This window comes from Syngnathoides biaculeatus, chromosome 18 (assembly GCF_019802595.1).
Source record: "Syngnathoides biaculeatus isolate LvHL_M chromosome 18, ASM1980259v1, whole genome shotgun sequence".
NCBI lineage: Eukaryota > Metazoa > Chordata > Actinopteri > Syngnathiformes > Syngnathidae > Syngnathoides > Syngnathoides biaculeatus.
In genome coordinates, this window is record NC_084657.1 from 15,761,891 (window position 1) to 15,777,802 (window position 15,912).

Genomic DNA, 15,912 nt, shown 5'->3' on the forward strand with positions numbered 1-15,912 from the left:
ACAAAAGTTCAAAGGCAGAAGGACATGGACTTCACGAGATGTTGTTGTAGTTACTTGTATTATCTTTTGGCGAAATCATCACAATACCTTAAGCAAAGGAACACTAGAAGAACTGTATTTTTTTTCCACGGTGAATCCTCGAAAAGGATGGCCAAAGAAACACACCTACGGGAGTCGTTGTACGTTAAAATAATAATAATAATAATAATTGCATATCATTTTGGTTGAGGACACATCCTTCAGATTGGGGCTCATTTGGGCAAAGTCTCTAGCATGACTTCCAGTTCAATTTCGAGGATGAATTCTTGGGAAACTTTTGGAATGTCCTGCTGTGTATTTAAGACACGTCCATCCAATTTAGTCTCAAGTGGCGAAACGGGTGAAATTGACACTTTTGTACTAAGTCCATGGTAGAGAGTTACTCTGTGGAGGTGTAAAAAGCCAAAAATATGGGCCGTTAAAAAAAAAAATCGTGATGCTTTAAGAGATGCTGTTCCACTCCAGTGCTGCAAGATGCTAGTGACCATGCTAACTTCTGCAAATATAAAATCTTGGTGAATGTCGTGGCTCTCTACACTAAAAACTAAAACACTGCACGACTAAAAAAAACTCATGTTCACCTTGGATTCAGTAAAAAGATTTGTTAGGGTTGGTGGGTGTTTGCTGATCAAAATTTGATTAGCATTATTTTTTTCCGCTGACAACTGTCCACGAATGAGGCGGGTGGCTGGCTAGCTGGGTGCCCGACCTTAAGTCTATAATGGCTGTGCCCACCGCTGCCCGCCTCCTGGCTCCCCCCAATAGTCGCATCGGTTAAGATATGACAGCTGTAAATCCCCAAAAAGTTGCATAGGTTAATATCGACCGTAAATCCCACATAAATTCCATAGTCGTCCCGTGAATTTGCCAGCTTCCAAGGTAGCATCAGAAATTGAATGCCGCCAGTGAATAATGTAAAGGGAGGGTGGCAATTCACACCCCATGACACTTTGCCCCATGCTAATTTAAGAAGACTATCATAAATCTTCTAAAAGATTCACTCGTTGAAAATAAGACTACCCTCGATGTTAAATGCAAAATTATCAATGTGCATAACGCACACATTTTGTGGAATTTGGAATTTAGTGTACTTTGAATGCAGTGTTAGTGTTGCTAGCTAAACTAAAACAGTCTGAAGTGTAAGTTCTTTTCTCACCTTCAGTTCTGGATAGCAGTAATAATGCTCAGTTGTGATTTGATTTTCGATACGTCCGACAAGGCTAAACAGGGTCACCCAATCCCAATGATGAAACTTTGTGACATCATTATTTGTGGCTGGTGTGTTAGTGCGAGTGGCAGACTGCTGTCGTATTTAACGCGTCTTCTCAAAACGCCTCGGCTCTCACATCAGTGACAAAAAACGATGTTTGTCGGACGCCTCTCGTCTGCAGCTGTCTCGCTTTGGAATCTCACACACAAGCTAACAAGCTAATCCCGGCGTATTAGCACCTCCTGCTACGAACCAGATGCCCCCATCTTGACGAGCTCCCTGGTAAACCATCTTAAAAGTCTTAAAGACGCTACCTCGTCGAAGGCACGTCAAGTTTACGGATAAGTGCCAACCAACGGCGGGGCAGTGTTGAGAGATTTGAATCATTTCTAGAAATATTCCCATCAGAATGTAACGATGATGCGATAATCTATATTTTGGCAGAAAAAAACTCTATGACATGTTGTAATATCAATCTTGATACAGACGTATGGAAATAAAGGGACAATGAAAGTTCAGGACGCGCGTGTTTATTTTTGTTTGGACCTCATACTAAGAGCGTAAATGATCCTTGAAGCAAGTCATCCTCTCTGTTGTGTATGTCAACACAATTTGATGGATTGCCACTTCCAGAGATGAATAATATCTGTCTCAAGCGTTCTTTGTCAGACATTTTTGACGTCTGCAGCTGCTAATGCGCAAACAAATGTGGCGAAATGGACACTGCCAAAAAGATCTTTAACGCAAAATCTGCACACATGCACCAGCTGCTCTCTTGTCTCATTTTACAGGACAACATCACGCTGTTCCAAATTAGTCTTGGAAATGCATTTTTTTTTTTTATTGGTGCCTCATAAATTCCAGCCATGCCACGATAATGGGAGCTCTGATGCGTTGACGTTTGCTAACAAAGTACCAGAGGTGGAAGTAAGTCACAAGTTTCGAGCATGTTTGAAGTTTCTGTGGTAAAAAATAAAGCAAATTGGGCGATTTCCCCATTAAAAATTCAAGAAAATCGAGTCAAGTTATTACTTAAGCAAATTAGACTGAAAGTCAATTGATAGAGTCTTGCTCAGTCACGCATATTTTTGCACGTAGTATCTGTACTTGTGCTAGCTGTTCTGACGTATTCCCAACACATAGTTTGCATCCATGTACCGATCCATCCATAATTCATTGATTAAGGCGTTCCCAGGCCAGCGTGTCCTGGTCCTCGATCTTAACTTGGCTTTCCCTAAACGTTTGAATGTCCTCCCGTACTTTTTGCACAACTTTCCCACAAGGACCTAAAGTGCAGTTTTCTTTTTTCTTCTAATTTCCAAGAATCCTCCATTTAATGCCTTTCTGTTACTCTTCCAGTCCTTCTGCAGCACTCTTTAGCTCAGTACCCACTTCCTGTTTGAAGCATAGCATTGTCGAAGGGTTGTTTGGTGTTGTTTTTGGTGTCACAAGTTCCCAATTTAAACAACATGATGATATCATTTCTATTCAATGGATTATGGATGTGATTATTAATAATGGATAATGGAATATTCTGTAGATTGGAAAGCCATCAGGGTTTCCCTGTACAGCACAGGTGTCAAACTCAAGGCCCGGGGGCCAGATCCGGCCCGCCGCATGATTTTATGTGGCCCGCGAAGGCAAATCACGAGTATGAACTTCCATGATTTTTGTTCAAATCTGTACCAAGATTTCAAATTGTCACATCATAAATGATAATGTTGGGATATTGCAAGCATTATTGTGTACCCCAGCATCAGCAATACTTTAAAAACACATTAATCATGATTTCTAATTCCAAAAGTAGCTCATAAATTTTGCATGTAAATATGATCAGGTGAAAGAGTTTCATGGTTTCACAGTCATAATGGGAACCTCTGAAGGAAACCGTAACTACAACGTGGTTCGCGACAAAAAATGAGTTTGACACCCCTGCTGTACAGGTTAAATTCACAGTTCATCAAGCCCCCACCCTATCTTTGCTCTCTGCTCACCATGCATACCACCACCCACACTCACCATTCCAGCAGTTTTATTAACTCATTTCCAAAGTCTGCCTACTTTTGCTTGATCTTCTTTTCAATTTTCTGATTCACACGACAGGAGTATTCATAAACAAATAATACAATTTAGTGAGTGATACTATACATCACCGGTGTCAAACTCAAAGCCCGGGGGCCAGATCCGGCCCACCACATTATTTTATGTGGTCCGCGGAGGCAAATCACATGTCAACTTTCATGAGTCTTGTGAAAATCTGCAAAATGCATTTATTGGTTGATTCATGGACTGAACTAAAAGTTTCGGTTCACCTATACTGTAAAGCCCAAAATTGCAAACCCTTTGTGAGGAGTGTAGAGAACAGGTTTGGCTCCAATTACACATCTAGTGTTTTGGACTGATTCCACTCCCTTCAGGCGTGGGGTAGGGTGGGGTAGGGGCGGGGGGAGGGGGGTTACTATAAATCTTCAAAATGTCAGGGCCCTGTAGTTACAGGATTTGGTCTTCAGGGGAAGGGGACTGGAGTGGAACACCTGGAATCCTTCAGCGGCACAAATAAGCACTGATGAAAAACAAATGTCAGCACTCCCTCCACGCTCCCCTTCCCCTTAACTCCATTTTTTTTTTTTTTGCCTTTTCGACAAGCCCTGCAGCGGCAGAGCCATGTGTTTACCCTGGCCGGGATGAAGCGAGTGGCTACTGGCGGAGCCGTTGCCAAGCACGCTGACGCCTGACCCATATTCCGGGGGGGGGGGGGGGGTTCCGGAGAGTTCGTGCAGGTTCCGCACCGCAATGAATGGATTATATTAGTTCACATAACTGCGTAGATGGCAGTTAAAGATAATAATACCAAAGAAAGAAAAGATGCTATCGAATTGTGAAAAGCAGAAATGGGTCAAGGACAACGCGTGACAGCACGTCATAACAATTCCGAGAAAATCCCCAAGTAGTTTTGAGATGAGAGCCATCTAATTGGATTATTATTTGGACACTATTGATATTTTGTCTCTGATCTTTTGATGCTCTAGAATGGAGGAAAGCAAAAAAATATTATCGCATCAATCATAAGCTATCAAACCCATTTCCAAATGAGCGCGATTAAAGGCGTTCAGAACTTATGGCAATGCTGCGGTATCGTTACTTTGTCTTTGGTCTTTGTATGGACGGGCACAACATTTTTTTTCCACAACCATTAAAATAAATAAATAAAATATTTATAATAATAATAAATTATGATGAATTAAATGTTTAAATCCAAACCAAAAATTAAGTTATCGTTCCATTTTCCAAGTGTATGGATAAAGTAATTACTAGTCACTCTGAAATTCTTGAAAATAAAATAAACATTTCATATGATTAAAAAAGTTAATTGATTGCAAAAAATAAATTGTTGAAAAAACAAAAATAAATATGAAATAATTACTTTTCAGAAATATGAAAAAATGTGTAAAATGAATGCAAATTTAAACTAAAAAAGATATTAAAAATAAATATTCATTACAAATGAAGTAAAACTAAAATTAGAATAAGTCTAAAATAAATTAGACGAAGGTAAAATAGTAAACATATAGTAAATAACACTAACTAAAAAAATAAAAATAAAAAATAACACTAACCCTAATGAATTATAATAATACTACCACATTTAAACTACAAAACATACTCATTAAAATTTTAAATAAAAATAAAGTGTATCATTGAAAATGACATCAAATAACAAATGAAATCTATACGATTTATGGTGATGGAAAAATTCAACTATGAAATAAAATGCATAAAATAATTATTATAAACTATAAAATTAAAAAAAAATAAAAAAACAGTATTTACCATTACAACTTGTTAAAACTTTGATTAACCCAAAAAATAAAATGCATGAAATATTAACTTTGGAAAATTTTAATCCAATCAAAAATAAAATATAGAAAAGAATAAAATAAATACATAAAACAATGATTACTTTAAAATGTAACTGCAAAAAAAAAAAATCATCATTTGGCTAATCATCCCCTGAGATTTTTTTAATAGCCCTAATGTTTAATGAAATGCCAAGAGGTGTTTGTCTTTGTGAGGTAATATTATACAAAAGTAAAATAAAAAAAATAAAATAAATCAAAGCTACTAATAACATAAATCAATTACTAATTAAAAACGTCATTGAACACAGACGCACACACAAAAACACGATTTGCATCCCGATAATCATCCCTTTACAGTATATTTTTCAATATTAAATAATTGCAAATAAACGTTAACATGATGGATAATGAATCGCGTCACGTTTAGCTGCTGGGAAAATAACTTGCACGCCAACTGGCAACTGTCACGCTCCCCTTTCAGTACTTTAAATACGATTAATTAAGGAATAATTAGGGTGAAATGCCGGCCTTGTATTTCGTTTAAAACTTTAGAGCGACTTCGAGGGGTGGAACGTACCCTGGAGATCGTCAGCGGTGTGCTGAAGTCCCGTCCCCCGACCAGGCGAAAGCCCCACGGGGAGGGTCCCTTGAGAGTCACGCTGTATGGCATGCCGGTGCCGGTGCCGGTGCCGGTGGGCCTGGAGACCGAGACGACGCAAAGTATCCGCGCAGGGAGGAAGGGAGAAAGTCCCGCTCTGCTCTGCTCTGCTCTGCTCTGCTCTGCTGCTAGGCGACGCGCTCCCGCCTGACAAAAACTCTCCCGAGGTCTTGAATCAAGTTTAAATAACAAGAGCCGCCCGTGACGCCTTTTGACGGGGGCCGAGCAGCCCGCCCTCGGACCGCGAAGGGAGGCTCCCACTCGGGGGAGGGAAGCTCCGGCACTGCCCGTGCCCGCGTCCGCGTCATGCAACAAGTCCATTCTCTATTATCGTGGGCTCCGATGTTATTGTTTCCTTGCTTCTAACATGTAGAAGAAGAAGAATCATTCACAAACAATTATTATCATTGTTGCTTTTATTAAGTCTTCCACAATATTTATTGAGCAAATAAATTGGCGCCTATTGCAAATCATCTTTCTCCATTCAAATTAATGGAATTTGCATGACTACAAGCCGCTCCCCTCCTTTCCAAAAATGTAATGTCACATATAACAATAGACATTTTGTTATAACCATCCATCCATTTTTCCAAGCTGCTTATCCTCATAAGGGTCGTGGGAATGCTGAAGCCTATCCCAGCTAATCGGACTACACACTATACCAGTTCATTTATGTTCAACTGGGATTGTCATTTGACAATTTGATGGCTCCTTTTTTTCAAATTAACAGTTCCTCTCTATATGCTTAAAGGTCAAGTGTCATGCCTATAAACATTCTAAAATAGATATTGTAATGATAAATACATATCTCATTATTCACTTCAATGTGTATACAAAAAAATAAATATGAGCGGTGAGCGCGTCATCCATGCGCAAGGTTGCCGAAGTGTCATTCCACATCCAAGTGGTCGCAATATTGGCTGCATCTCCTGTCCGTGACGTCACCCCGGACATTCGCCATTGAAAACACGCTCTGGTCCCTACTGTGGGAGTCGAACACGCCCCTTCTGACACGGAAGCTCTTTTCGAAGAAGAAAACATCTCACCACTGTGTGAAGTTACCGGGGCAATATTACCCCATTGTTTCGAGCCATATTTAGATGGTATGCAATCACGGCCAAACCGCCTACCCGTCCGATCCACTTCCGTGGTGGAGATGAGCCATCGCGGCCCGGCGCCGCGACGAGCCACCCCGGCGACAAGGCCGCAGGCCGGCTCAGCCAGCTCGGCGTTGTCGACGAGGCCGGGGAGGCCGAGCCAGCCGAAGCTTTTGCGGTGTTGTTCGTAGCCGCCGTCCGCGATGAACAACAACACTGCCAAGCCGGGGCGCTTTACGGCGTCGTCGTTGCACACTGCGCCATTGTCGCCAGCGTTGTTCAGAGCCACCGCCGTCCGCGAGCCCGACAGCCTTCGCCGAAGCCGTGACCGGCGGACGCGGCGCCTTGGCTAGGGGGGCTCATTTTCGATGCCGAGGTGGCTTATCGCCGAGCCGGGCTGCTTTACGGCGTTGTTGTCGAACATGGCTGAGTGCGCCATTGTAGGGAGAGTTGTTCATAGCCGAGCCGACGCGCACATCGACACATTTAGCGCGCCTGTCATACGTACGTGGATCTTTTGTTACGTTACGAGAGACCGATTACATGGTCCGGCCCAAACTATTATTTTTTTTTTGTAGCTGTATACACAACGACCTGTCATTTGGAACACACGGAGCTCTCGTCCTTTGCACCTGTGCAATCTATTTGTCATGACAAACCGGGTCATTTTGAAAAGTATAAAAGCGAATCCATCCTCCCGTGTGTTCGAGCAATATCCAGCAATGCAACGAGCCGACATTTTGGCTAACACGAAGGAACAACAAGCTAGGTTCCCGCAGGTAAAACTAATAGAAAGAAACGAGTCCGGTCGAGCGCGCTACTGCCCTGTATGTCACTTCCTGCTTCTTGTCGAAAACAAATCCCTCGAGAGGATTTTCATGACGGGAGTTACAAAAATCATTATACGTCAAAATCATATTTTTGTGGTGAAAAAAAACAGATGGGTCCATACCAGCTGCCGTTTTTTCATTCATAACATACTAAAAATCATCCATTTCATGACACTTGACCTTTAACTACTGCTTGTTAAGTGATGAGAGTTCACTGCCACCATACAGCACTCGTATCTCAAATTTCTGCGCGCAAATTAAGTCGGGTCACTCATATGTCAAGGCTCTAGTGTTCTTCACATCGTAAAAATCTCCCACTTTGTTGAGGCCCTAAGAAGTACGGCGACCTCATTCGAAGATGTAGGCCGTGTACCCAATGTCGTGGCCAGTGAGTGTATATTATTTTACATTCGTCACCTTTTGGATGCTCTCATCGTTCGAGTCGGGTTATGAGTGAGTCACTGAGTTTCTTACTTTGCGGAGGGATGATCTCAGACATTCCGCGGCGTCTGTTTCTGACAACAGCGGGACCGTCTCGAGGTCTGAGTCAACCTGAGGCCGCTAATGTAAGCGCAAGTCACGCCTCCGTCGTGTTGTCATGACCGTACGACACGTCATTCGGTGTTACGCCGCTGAACTTTCACCCCAACCGACAACTATAGACTTGTTGAAAATAAATAAATAAAACGGGTTGCCTTGACTTAAGAGTGCCCAAACTTATTATTTTTTGGGGTCATGAGCCACCATCTGGTCGATATCTTTTTTTACTTTGTGTTGCGAGTCACAATTTGATATAAAATATGATACTGTTGTTTCAGATACGGGCAAACTCTGAATTTAAAGGAAAATTCCGGTGGTTTGGAGTAACAATGTATCCAATAGGTCATGTAATATGTACTCTATCTTGATAATGTAAAGTTAAATCCTCTCTCATTTAATAGTGTTTTGAGAAGATTTTTATCGATAATTACAAATTTTCGTGAGTCACATGACCTACATACACAGGTTCAAATCTATACGGAAGTATTCCTCGGTCTTCCCGAGCAACCGATATTGCTATTTCGTCATCAGATGAGGATAAATCTGAGAAATCAGCGCCGGGCATAATGGTGTCACATGTAATCGCACGTTTGGAACCCCACGTAACACGTCACATCTGCGCACGGAGGTCACGTGACTCGCGAAAATGGCGGCGCACCTGAAAATTGGTAATTGTCGCTAAAAATCTTCTCAAAACATTATTTAATTAGAGAGGATTTACACGATCAAGATAGAGTACATATGAAATGACTTATTGGATACATTGTTACTCCAAACCACCGAAATTTTCCTTTAATGGCGAAATGCTCCAAGAGTGGAACTATAATAAATATCTTACTCTTTATGGACGCTTGCTTTTTGTCTTCACCTTTTTCCCCATGATCAACTCATCACTCCGACATCCTTCCTACTGTACTTAGTACTGCAGTATGGCAAGCGGGCAAAACAGAAACCACCACTGCTCGTTTTTAAATGTGTTTTATTTCAATCAGTTCAAATGAACTAATTCTTGAAATCGTTTAACAGTGATGCACCAACAACAACTGACTGGACTTGGCAGTGTTAAAATTCCACGTCGACAGCGTGTAGTTCACCAGCCTGCCAAATCCACAAAAACACGCTTTTTTTTTTTTGGTTTGGCGTCACCTCGAGTTTCTAGCTGCTTTCTGTCAAGTTCCGCTGACATCCGCAGCACTTTGTTTGCATCTGGCTGGGGCGGTCGGTGGGGTTGACCAGCGATGCACGCCTTACATGTGCTGAAGCAATCAGGGAGCGTGGCGGTCTTACGAAGGCGAGCTTAAGCAGAAAGACTGCAAGCCCCGAGGTCGTCTTTAGAAAATACCCTCGTGAATTTCTTTTCGGTCCAAAAAAACCTCCAGTTAACCGGGAGGATTACATCAACTGGGAAGCCGGCGGTGCCAATCAGATAGCCCCCTTCAATAATTTCAACATACTTTCTTGTAATACTCCAGTTTTAACCCTTCGAAGATATTTAAAATCCATTTCCACACGAGACGTGATGTCACCCTTTTGGAATAGCGAAATTAGTTTAGGAGGAGCGGAGATTCAATTAAGTTACACAATGGTTGGATTGTTAAAGTCCACGCATCAATTTTTTTTTTTTTTATGGAATTATATTACTGACATTGGGATTGTTTTTGGTGATGAAACAACCAAGTCAAAAAGTCCTTAGGACTTGATGGAAATCGACCTGAACTGAGAGAGAATGCGTTCACCGGGGGCTCGACGTCATGAAGGCATGTTGTTACTCTTGGCAGCTGATGGGGGATAAGCAGTCCGGATCGTCGTTCAATCAAAAGAAAACAAAACCCCACTTTGGGTTTTCACTAATATCCTGAGCGTTTTTTTGCAGTTGGGCACCACTTCGGTCTGGGATGTAAACTCAAGTGTCTGCAAAACCCTCCGAGTCGTAAACGTTTGCTTTCGTCGAGAGATTCGACCGATGACACGACTCGACCGAGGCGTGCGACCCAAGGAGCTCGACACGATCGTCTGGAAGTCATTACGCCAAGGAACGCTCCGTCCCTCGCTCCTTCTAGTGTCGGCGTCTCCGAATGCCTCGCAAGTGTAAAGTTGGCACACCGAGCGTAAGCTGAAGGTGAATCACTCCGCTAAACAAACGAAGGCGACATAAGCACTTGTTCGTAAAGTTTGACTTCAAGATCGTCACTGTTTGCGTTTCTGTGGCCAAGAGTTGGCAAAATAAAATGGACGAAAATGAAACCGTTTCGTGATGAAGGCTTATATAATCATATTAGCATTACTACCAGATTCAATTTGTCTTTTTCTTGCATCTGTTAAACTGCAATAATCCTACAGTAATTGCCTGCATATTTGGAGTTCAATTTCCACCACTTTACATCTTTACATGTCTTTTTGTGCTATTTCTGAAGGGCTCTAAGACCCGCCCACAACACCCGACGGAGAACAGGCAATCTAAAGAAAAATAAAATAAAATAAAAGACAGTTGGCGACTCACACCCCCACATTGAGCGATTTGCTCTTGGACGCCCTAAACCAGGGGTGCCCTGACTTTTTTACCCCAAGATCTACTTCTCAAGCATCCAGCCTCTCGTGATTGCCAGGGGGTGTGGCGTTTTTTTTTTTTTTTTTTTTTAAGAATGACCAGTGATGAAATAGCGACCAAGTCACAAACCTCGACCAACTACAATAATGCAAAACATATTTATTTTAAAGTATATTGAGGATTCTTTATGTGGAAATGTACGTTTGTGTGCACTGCATGAGCCAATATTACACAACATAATTAACTTCCAACATTTTTTGTAACTATCTGAGTTCACGTTGATGATCACTTAACACCACACGAATGAAAATGCACACTTGGGCTGTGTCACTCACATCATTGGATTCGTCCAACTGCGGTGAAAAACTCTGACAATCGCCAATGTCCTTCCAAACATCAGCCATGGCTTCACAGCGCAGTGTTACTGTACTCCTTTACAGCTGCAGAGATTTTATTGAAGATAATATTCACGCATTATTTTTTAAAAGATCGGAACAACGAGTCAGCTATGCCTCTTTAACGTGCGATGTGACGAACCCGGAAACGATTCTTCGGTGACTGCTGGGCGGCCAATTGGGATTTTAGTTTGTACACTTTTCTATTTCCCAGCTTGCTTTTCGGCGGAATGTCGGTGTCGTATTTGCCAGAAACGGTTCGAAAATTCCGCGACACATTTCACTACACTGGCAAAAAAAAAGTACAGCTGATGTCTGTTTCCTTTTCTTTTTTTATCGGCACGCCGTCGCGATCGACCGAAACTGCCTCGCGATCAACGCATCGAGCACCCAAGCTCCCTTAAACCGATCCTGTATAGACTTTTGAGGTTGGCTATACACTATATTGTACCTGATCATTTTTTTATTGAAAAGACAGAGTAACAGTCATTGACGAAAAGTGAGTTGCTACAGAGGGTGAAAATAGAAGTAAATCATATCTCGAAAGGCTCAGCTCCCATTCACTTGAATGTACTGTCCAGTACATACTTTGCTCACGTACATGTTAGTGACAAAATAGCTTTGCAATGGCATCCACAGATATATGATCAATTATGAATATTGTTAATATTATTGTGAAACATAATATATGTGTATTGCACATACTGTATTTGTACGACTTGGCAGTGGCCAGCTGGGCCGGCTCGATGGGCTTCTACAAAGATGACTCAACTCCGTTGTGGAAAATTTCCACAAAAGAATGCACATGCACAATAACGCGTAGTTTTGACATTTTGGAACTGGAGAAAATGAACCGCAGAAAATGTAACCCAGCATGAATGGAAATGGTGGAATGTCCCATTTGTGGTCACATTAAACAACCAATCTCAATTATAATCAATCATATGAGATTAACAAGAAGGGGTAACAGCCGCTGGTTCTGTTTCGTTTAGTTTTTAGCATGAATAGGCAAACAAGCCATCAAGATATCAAAACAAAATGGTAACAAAAGCCAGACGCAAGAAATTTTCCTGGTAGTCCTCACTTGTTTGAGTAAATTTTTTTTTTTTTTTACATTCCAAGTGTAGACCGCAGGTCTGCAGAAAAAAAAAAAAAGGTTGCACGTAGGACTGAAATAAGGGCAACCGGATATGCAATCTTTCACCTGGTGTTGTACCAAAACGGCGTGTGTGTTCCAACCGGTAGCTGTTAATGTTTACGCTGCCCCCGGCGTACGTTGAGAGTTACTGAAATTGAGCATTCGGGAGCCTCGGGGGAAAGCTTAGGTCCGAAGCGTACGCCCTAAAGTTAGAAACCGCACCCTCCCCTGTATGTCTTCACTAGCAAATATGTTTTTGATGCAGTCCCAGGACGCGAGCGTGTAGTCATGACAGTTATACAGAAACGAACGAGCTGGGCAAGACCCGATTCCGTGCCCGGCCGTTGAAAATCAAGCATGACGAACGAATACACTGCGGTAAAAAAGTCGGATCCCACTTGATGAATATAAATGTCCGCGGTAGAATGAGTTAGGACACCTGGGAACTGCTTTAAAATGTGAAGAAAAATGCCCGCTATAGCTCGCCACGTCCCACCGACTCCCAAAGGTCCAAATGGGCTGTTTTGATCCGATTCTTCCTCATAAACAGACTTTGCTGAGGGCTAAACGGAGCTGTTCGCGGCGAACAGGCTTGTTCTGACAAATCCTTCTTTGTGACTCACGCCTTTCAAACGAGCGTTTCATCCAAGATACTGATGTTAAACTCAAGGCCCGGGGGGCTCAAACCCGGCCCGCCACATGATTTTATGTGGCCCACGATGGCAAATCATCTGTCAGCTTCCATGATTCTTGTGAAAATTTGTACCAAGTTTCTAATTGCCCTATATCATAAATGATAACGTTAAGATATGTATGTATGTACAGTATGTATGTATGTGGGCGGCACGGTGGATCAGCTGGTAAAGTGTTGTCCTCAGACTTCTGGGGTCCCGGGTTCAATCCCGGACCCACTTGTGTGTAGTTTGCATCTTCTCCCTCTGCCTGGGTTTTCTCCAGTTTCCTCCCACATCCCAAAAACATACAACTCAAACTCAAGGGCCGGGGGCCATATCCGGCCCGCCAGATGATGTCATGTGGCCCGTGAAGCCAAATCTACAGTGTCATTTTCCATGATTCTTGTAAAAATCTGTACCAAAATTATTTCAAATTGTTATATATCACAAATGATAAAGTTGAGATATTACAAGCCTTTTTTGTTCCCGAACACGAATAGTTGAAAAACACTTGATTCCAAAACTAGTTCATCAATGGATGATCTATATATGATGAGATGATGAAATATTTGTATTGTTTCACAGTCATAACGGCCCTCTGAGGGAAACCGGAACGACAATGTGGCCGGCGAGAAAAATGAGTTCTAAATTGAGCTCTAAATTGCCCCTGGGCGTGATTGTGAGTGCTGCTGTTTGTCTCGACGTGCCTTGTTATCGGCTGGCGACCAGTTCAGGGTGTACCCCGCCTCCTGCCCGTTGACAGGTGGGATAGGCTCCAGCACTCCCCACAACCCTGTGAGGATGAGCAGCAAAGAAAATGGATGGATGGATGGATGATCTAAGACAATAGTGAAAACCAGTCACTACCTCAGGGAGGGAAGTAAACAAGTTTTTGAGTGACTTCTTTCTTGAATTGGACTTGTTTCCCATCCCTCCGTGTTTTTGCTCACCCTTTTCTCCCCAACTTGACCGACGTCTCACCTCGTCGTCGGCTCTCTGGCAGCCGCAAGCTTCACTTGGCCGAGCGGCCAGATTGACACATTTAATGGGCTCGTTAGAGCTGGAGCGGCGAGCGCAAGACGCGCTGCCGTCAGTGGAAACGGGGTCGACGAGGGCGGAAGAGACGGAAACCGACGTAATGATCAGCGCGAGCATTTGGGGAACTGGAAGTCGGAGGAAAATGACGAGCGTAAAAGATGTCAAGACGCTCGATGGAGAAATCCGTCTCGTTTGGCACAGGCAGAACAAAAGTTAGCGTTCAAAATGTCAACGTTGCGCTTTCCAAAAAGAAGACAAACCATTGATGATGCACATACCTGGAAAAAAAAAATCATCCTCTCTGTACTTCATTTTCAGTTCTTTTCAGATTTTCTTTTTACAGTAGTTGTACGGGATTTTGTGTTTGGTTACAGTAGGGTTACACTTTACAAGTACACAACTGCAGTTGCAGGAAAATTGGGATGTGGTTTTTTTGGGGGGTAATTTTCCATATTGACAGGATGCCTGATTTGGGTATATGAAGAGAAATAAATTTTCATCACTCTGCAGCACACTACTGATGTCGGACTTTCGTCGAGATGTCTCGTCAATTTCAAACAAGTGTCGTGGCATCAAGGGAACGTTCTTTCGGTCGCTACCATGCAAAGATGGACCATAAACCTCATGATTGCTCTCAAATTTAAATCTCTTACTACTGGGCGAAATGTTTTAAAGAACAAAGAGAGGCTCCAAAGCCGCCACAGTCTTCTTGTTCAAAAAGGATTAAAAGCCCTGACAATCCTGCGTTCACTTGCCCGATCTTCCCCCAACATGGCCGCCAGTGGTGCAATACCGTAATTTCTGGCCTACACAGCGTACCTGACTATAAGCGGTAACGCTAGCACGGTGCTAAAAGTGGAGTTTAAAAAAACATACCGGTAAAAATCACTGAAACACAGGAGTAACACAGCAGCAGTAACACAGCAGCAACATGCTAGCACAGCGCTAACGCTAGCGTAGCGCTAGCAGGGTTGGTAAAAAAAAAAAAACATACCGGTAAAAGTCCCTTCTTTCATTCATTCATTCATTCATTCAGGCACATATATTCCACCAGTCTCACTCTTACCTTTTCCGATCGAGTGCGCCCTTGCGGCCGTTAGAAAAAATGCACAAATTAGCTACATCACCGCATAAGGCGCCGGTTTGAAAGCTTGTGAAAAAGTTGCGACTTATAGGCCGGAAATGACGGTAGTTCTTCTAGTGCGATAAACCAGAAGCTTCCATTTCTTTGTTTTGTGTTTTTTGAATATATTGTCATTGTTATATCATTTCTAGGGCTGGGCATTGCTTTGTCATTTTGATTTTTAATTTTGGGTGGGTTTTATCACGTTTTCCAAAACAATACCAATCGTTGCAAGAACCGTATTTATCCTTGTGAAAATGTACAAGTCGTAGGATTTCGAACATGACCCCAGAAAACAGACAAAAAGTCGCTCCTATTCCTATTGCAAGTACGCCAGTTTCACCGATCAACCTGAAATTTGTACTTAGACCTTAAACTGTCAAAAATGTCAAGGACCCATGCCCAACAGAAAGTCGGCCATTTTGGCCAAATTCCCGACCTCACACTTGGAAGAGATGAGAGAATTAGCCCAAAGGAGCCTCAAACAAATCAGCGATGCCTCAACATACCTGAAATCTCACACATTTTTTTTCAAGTACACTGATGCCTCGGTTCTCGACCACAATCCGTTCCAGAAAACAGTTTGAGAAGTGATTTGTTCGAAAACCGAATCGACCTTTCCCATTACAATGAATGGGAAAAAGAAATAATGCGTTCCGAGCCTAAAAAATGTCTTTTTAAAGCATTTTTTATAGCTTTTCCTGATGATAAACTGCATAATAGTTTAAATACTTTATATAATAAAATAATTTTAGAAATATA

At 42.3% G+C, this 15,912-nt stretch overlaps 2 protein-coding genes across 2 annotated transcripts in view; one reads left to right on the forward strand and one right to left on the reverse strand.

Annotated features, from left to right (window-relative positions):
- pdlim4 (PDZ and LIM domain 4) overlaps nucleotides 1-6,086 on the reverse strand; it is a 35,621-nt gene extending 29,535 nt beyond the window's left edge. Inside the window, exon 1 of the mRNA XM_061804156.1 lies at nucleotides 5,687-6,086. Coding sequence (XP_061660140.1) covers nucleotides 5,687-5,779 — 93 coding nt within the window. The 5' untranslated portion in view covers nucleotides 5,780-6,086. The remainder of the gene's footprint in view (nucleotides 1-5,686) is intronic.
- The window catches only part of pitpnab (phosphatidylinositol transfer protein, alpha b), a 68,861-nt gene that overhangs the window by 34,599 nt on the left and 18,350 nt on the right, over nucleotides 1-15,912 (forward strand). The window lies entirely within an intron of this gene.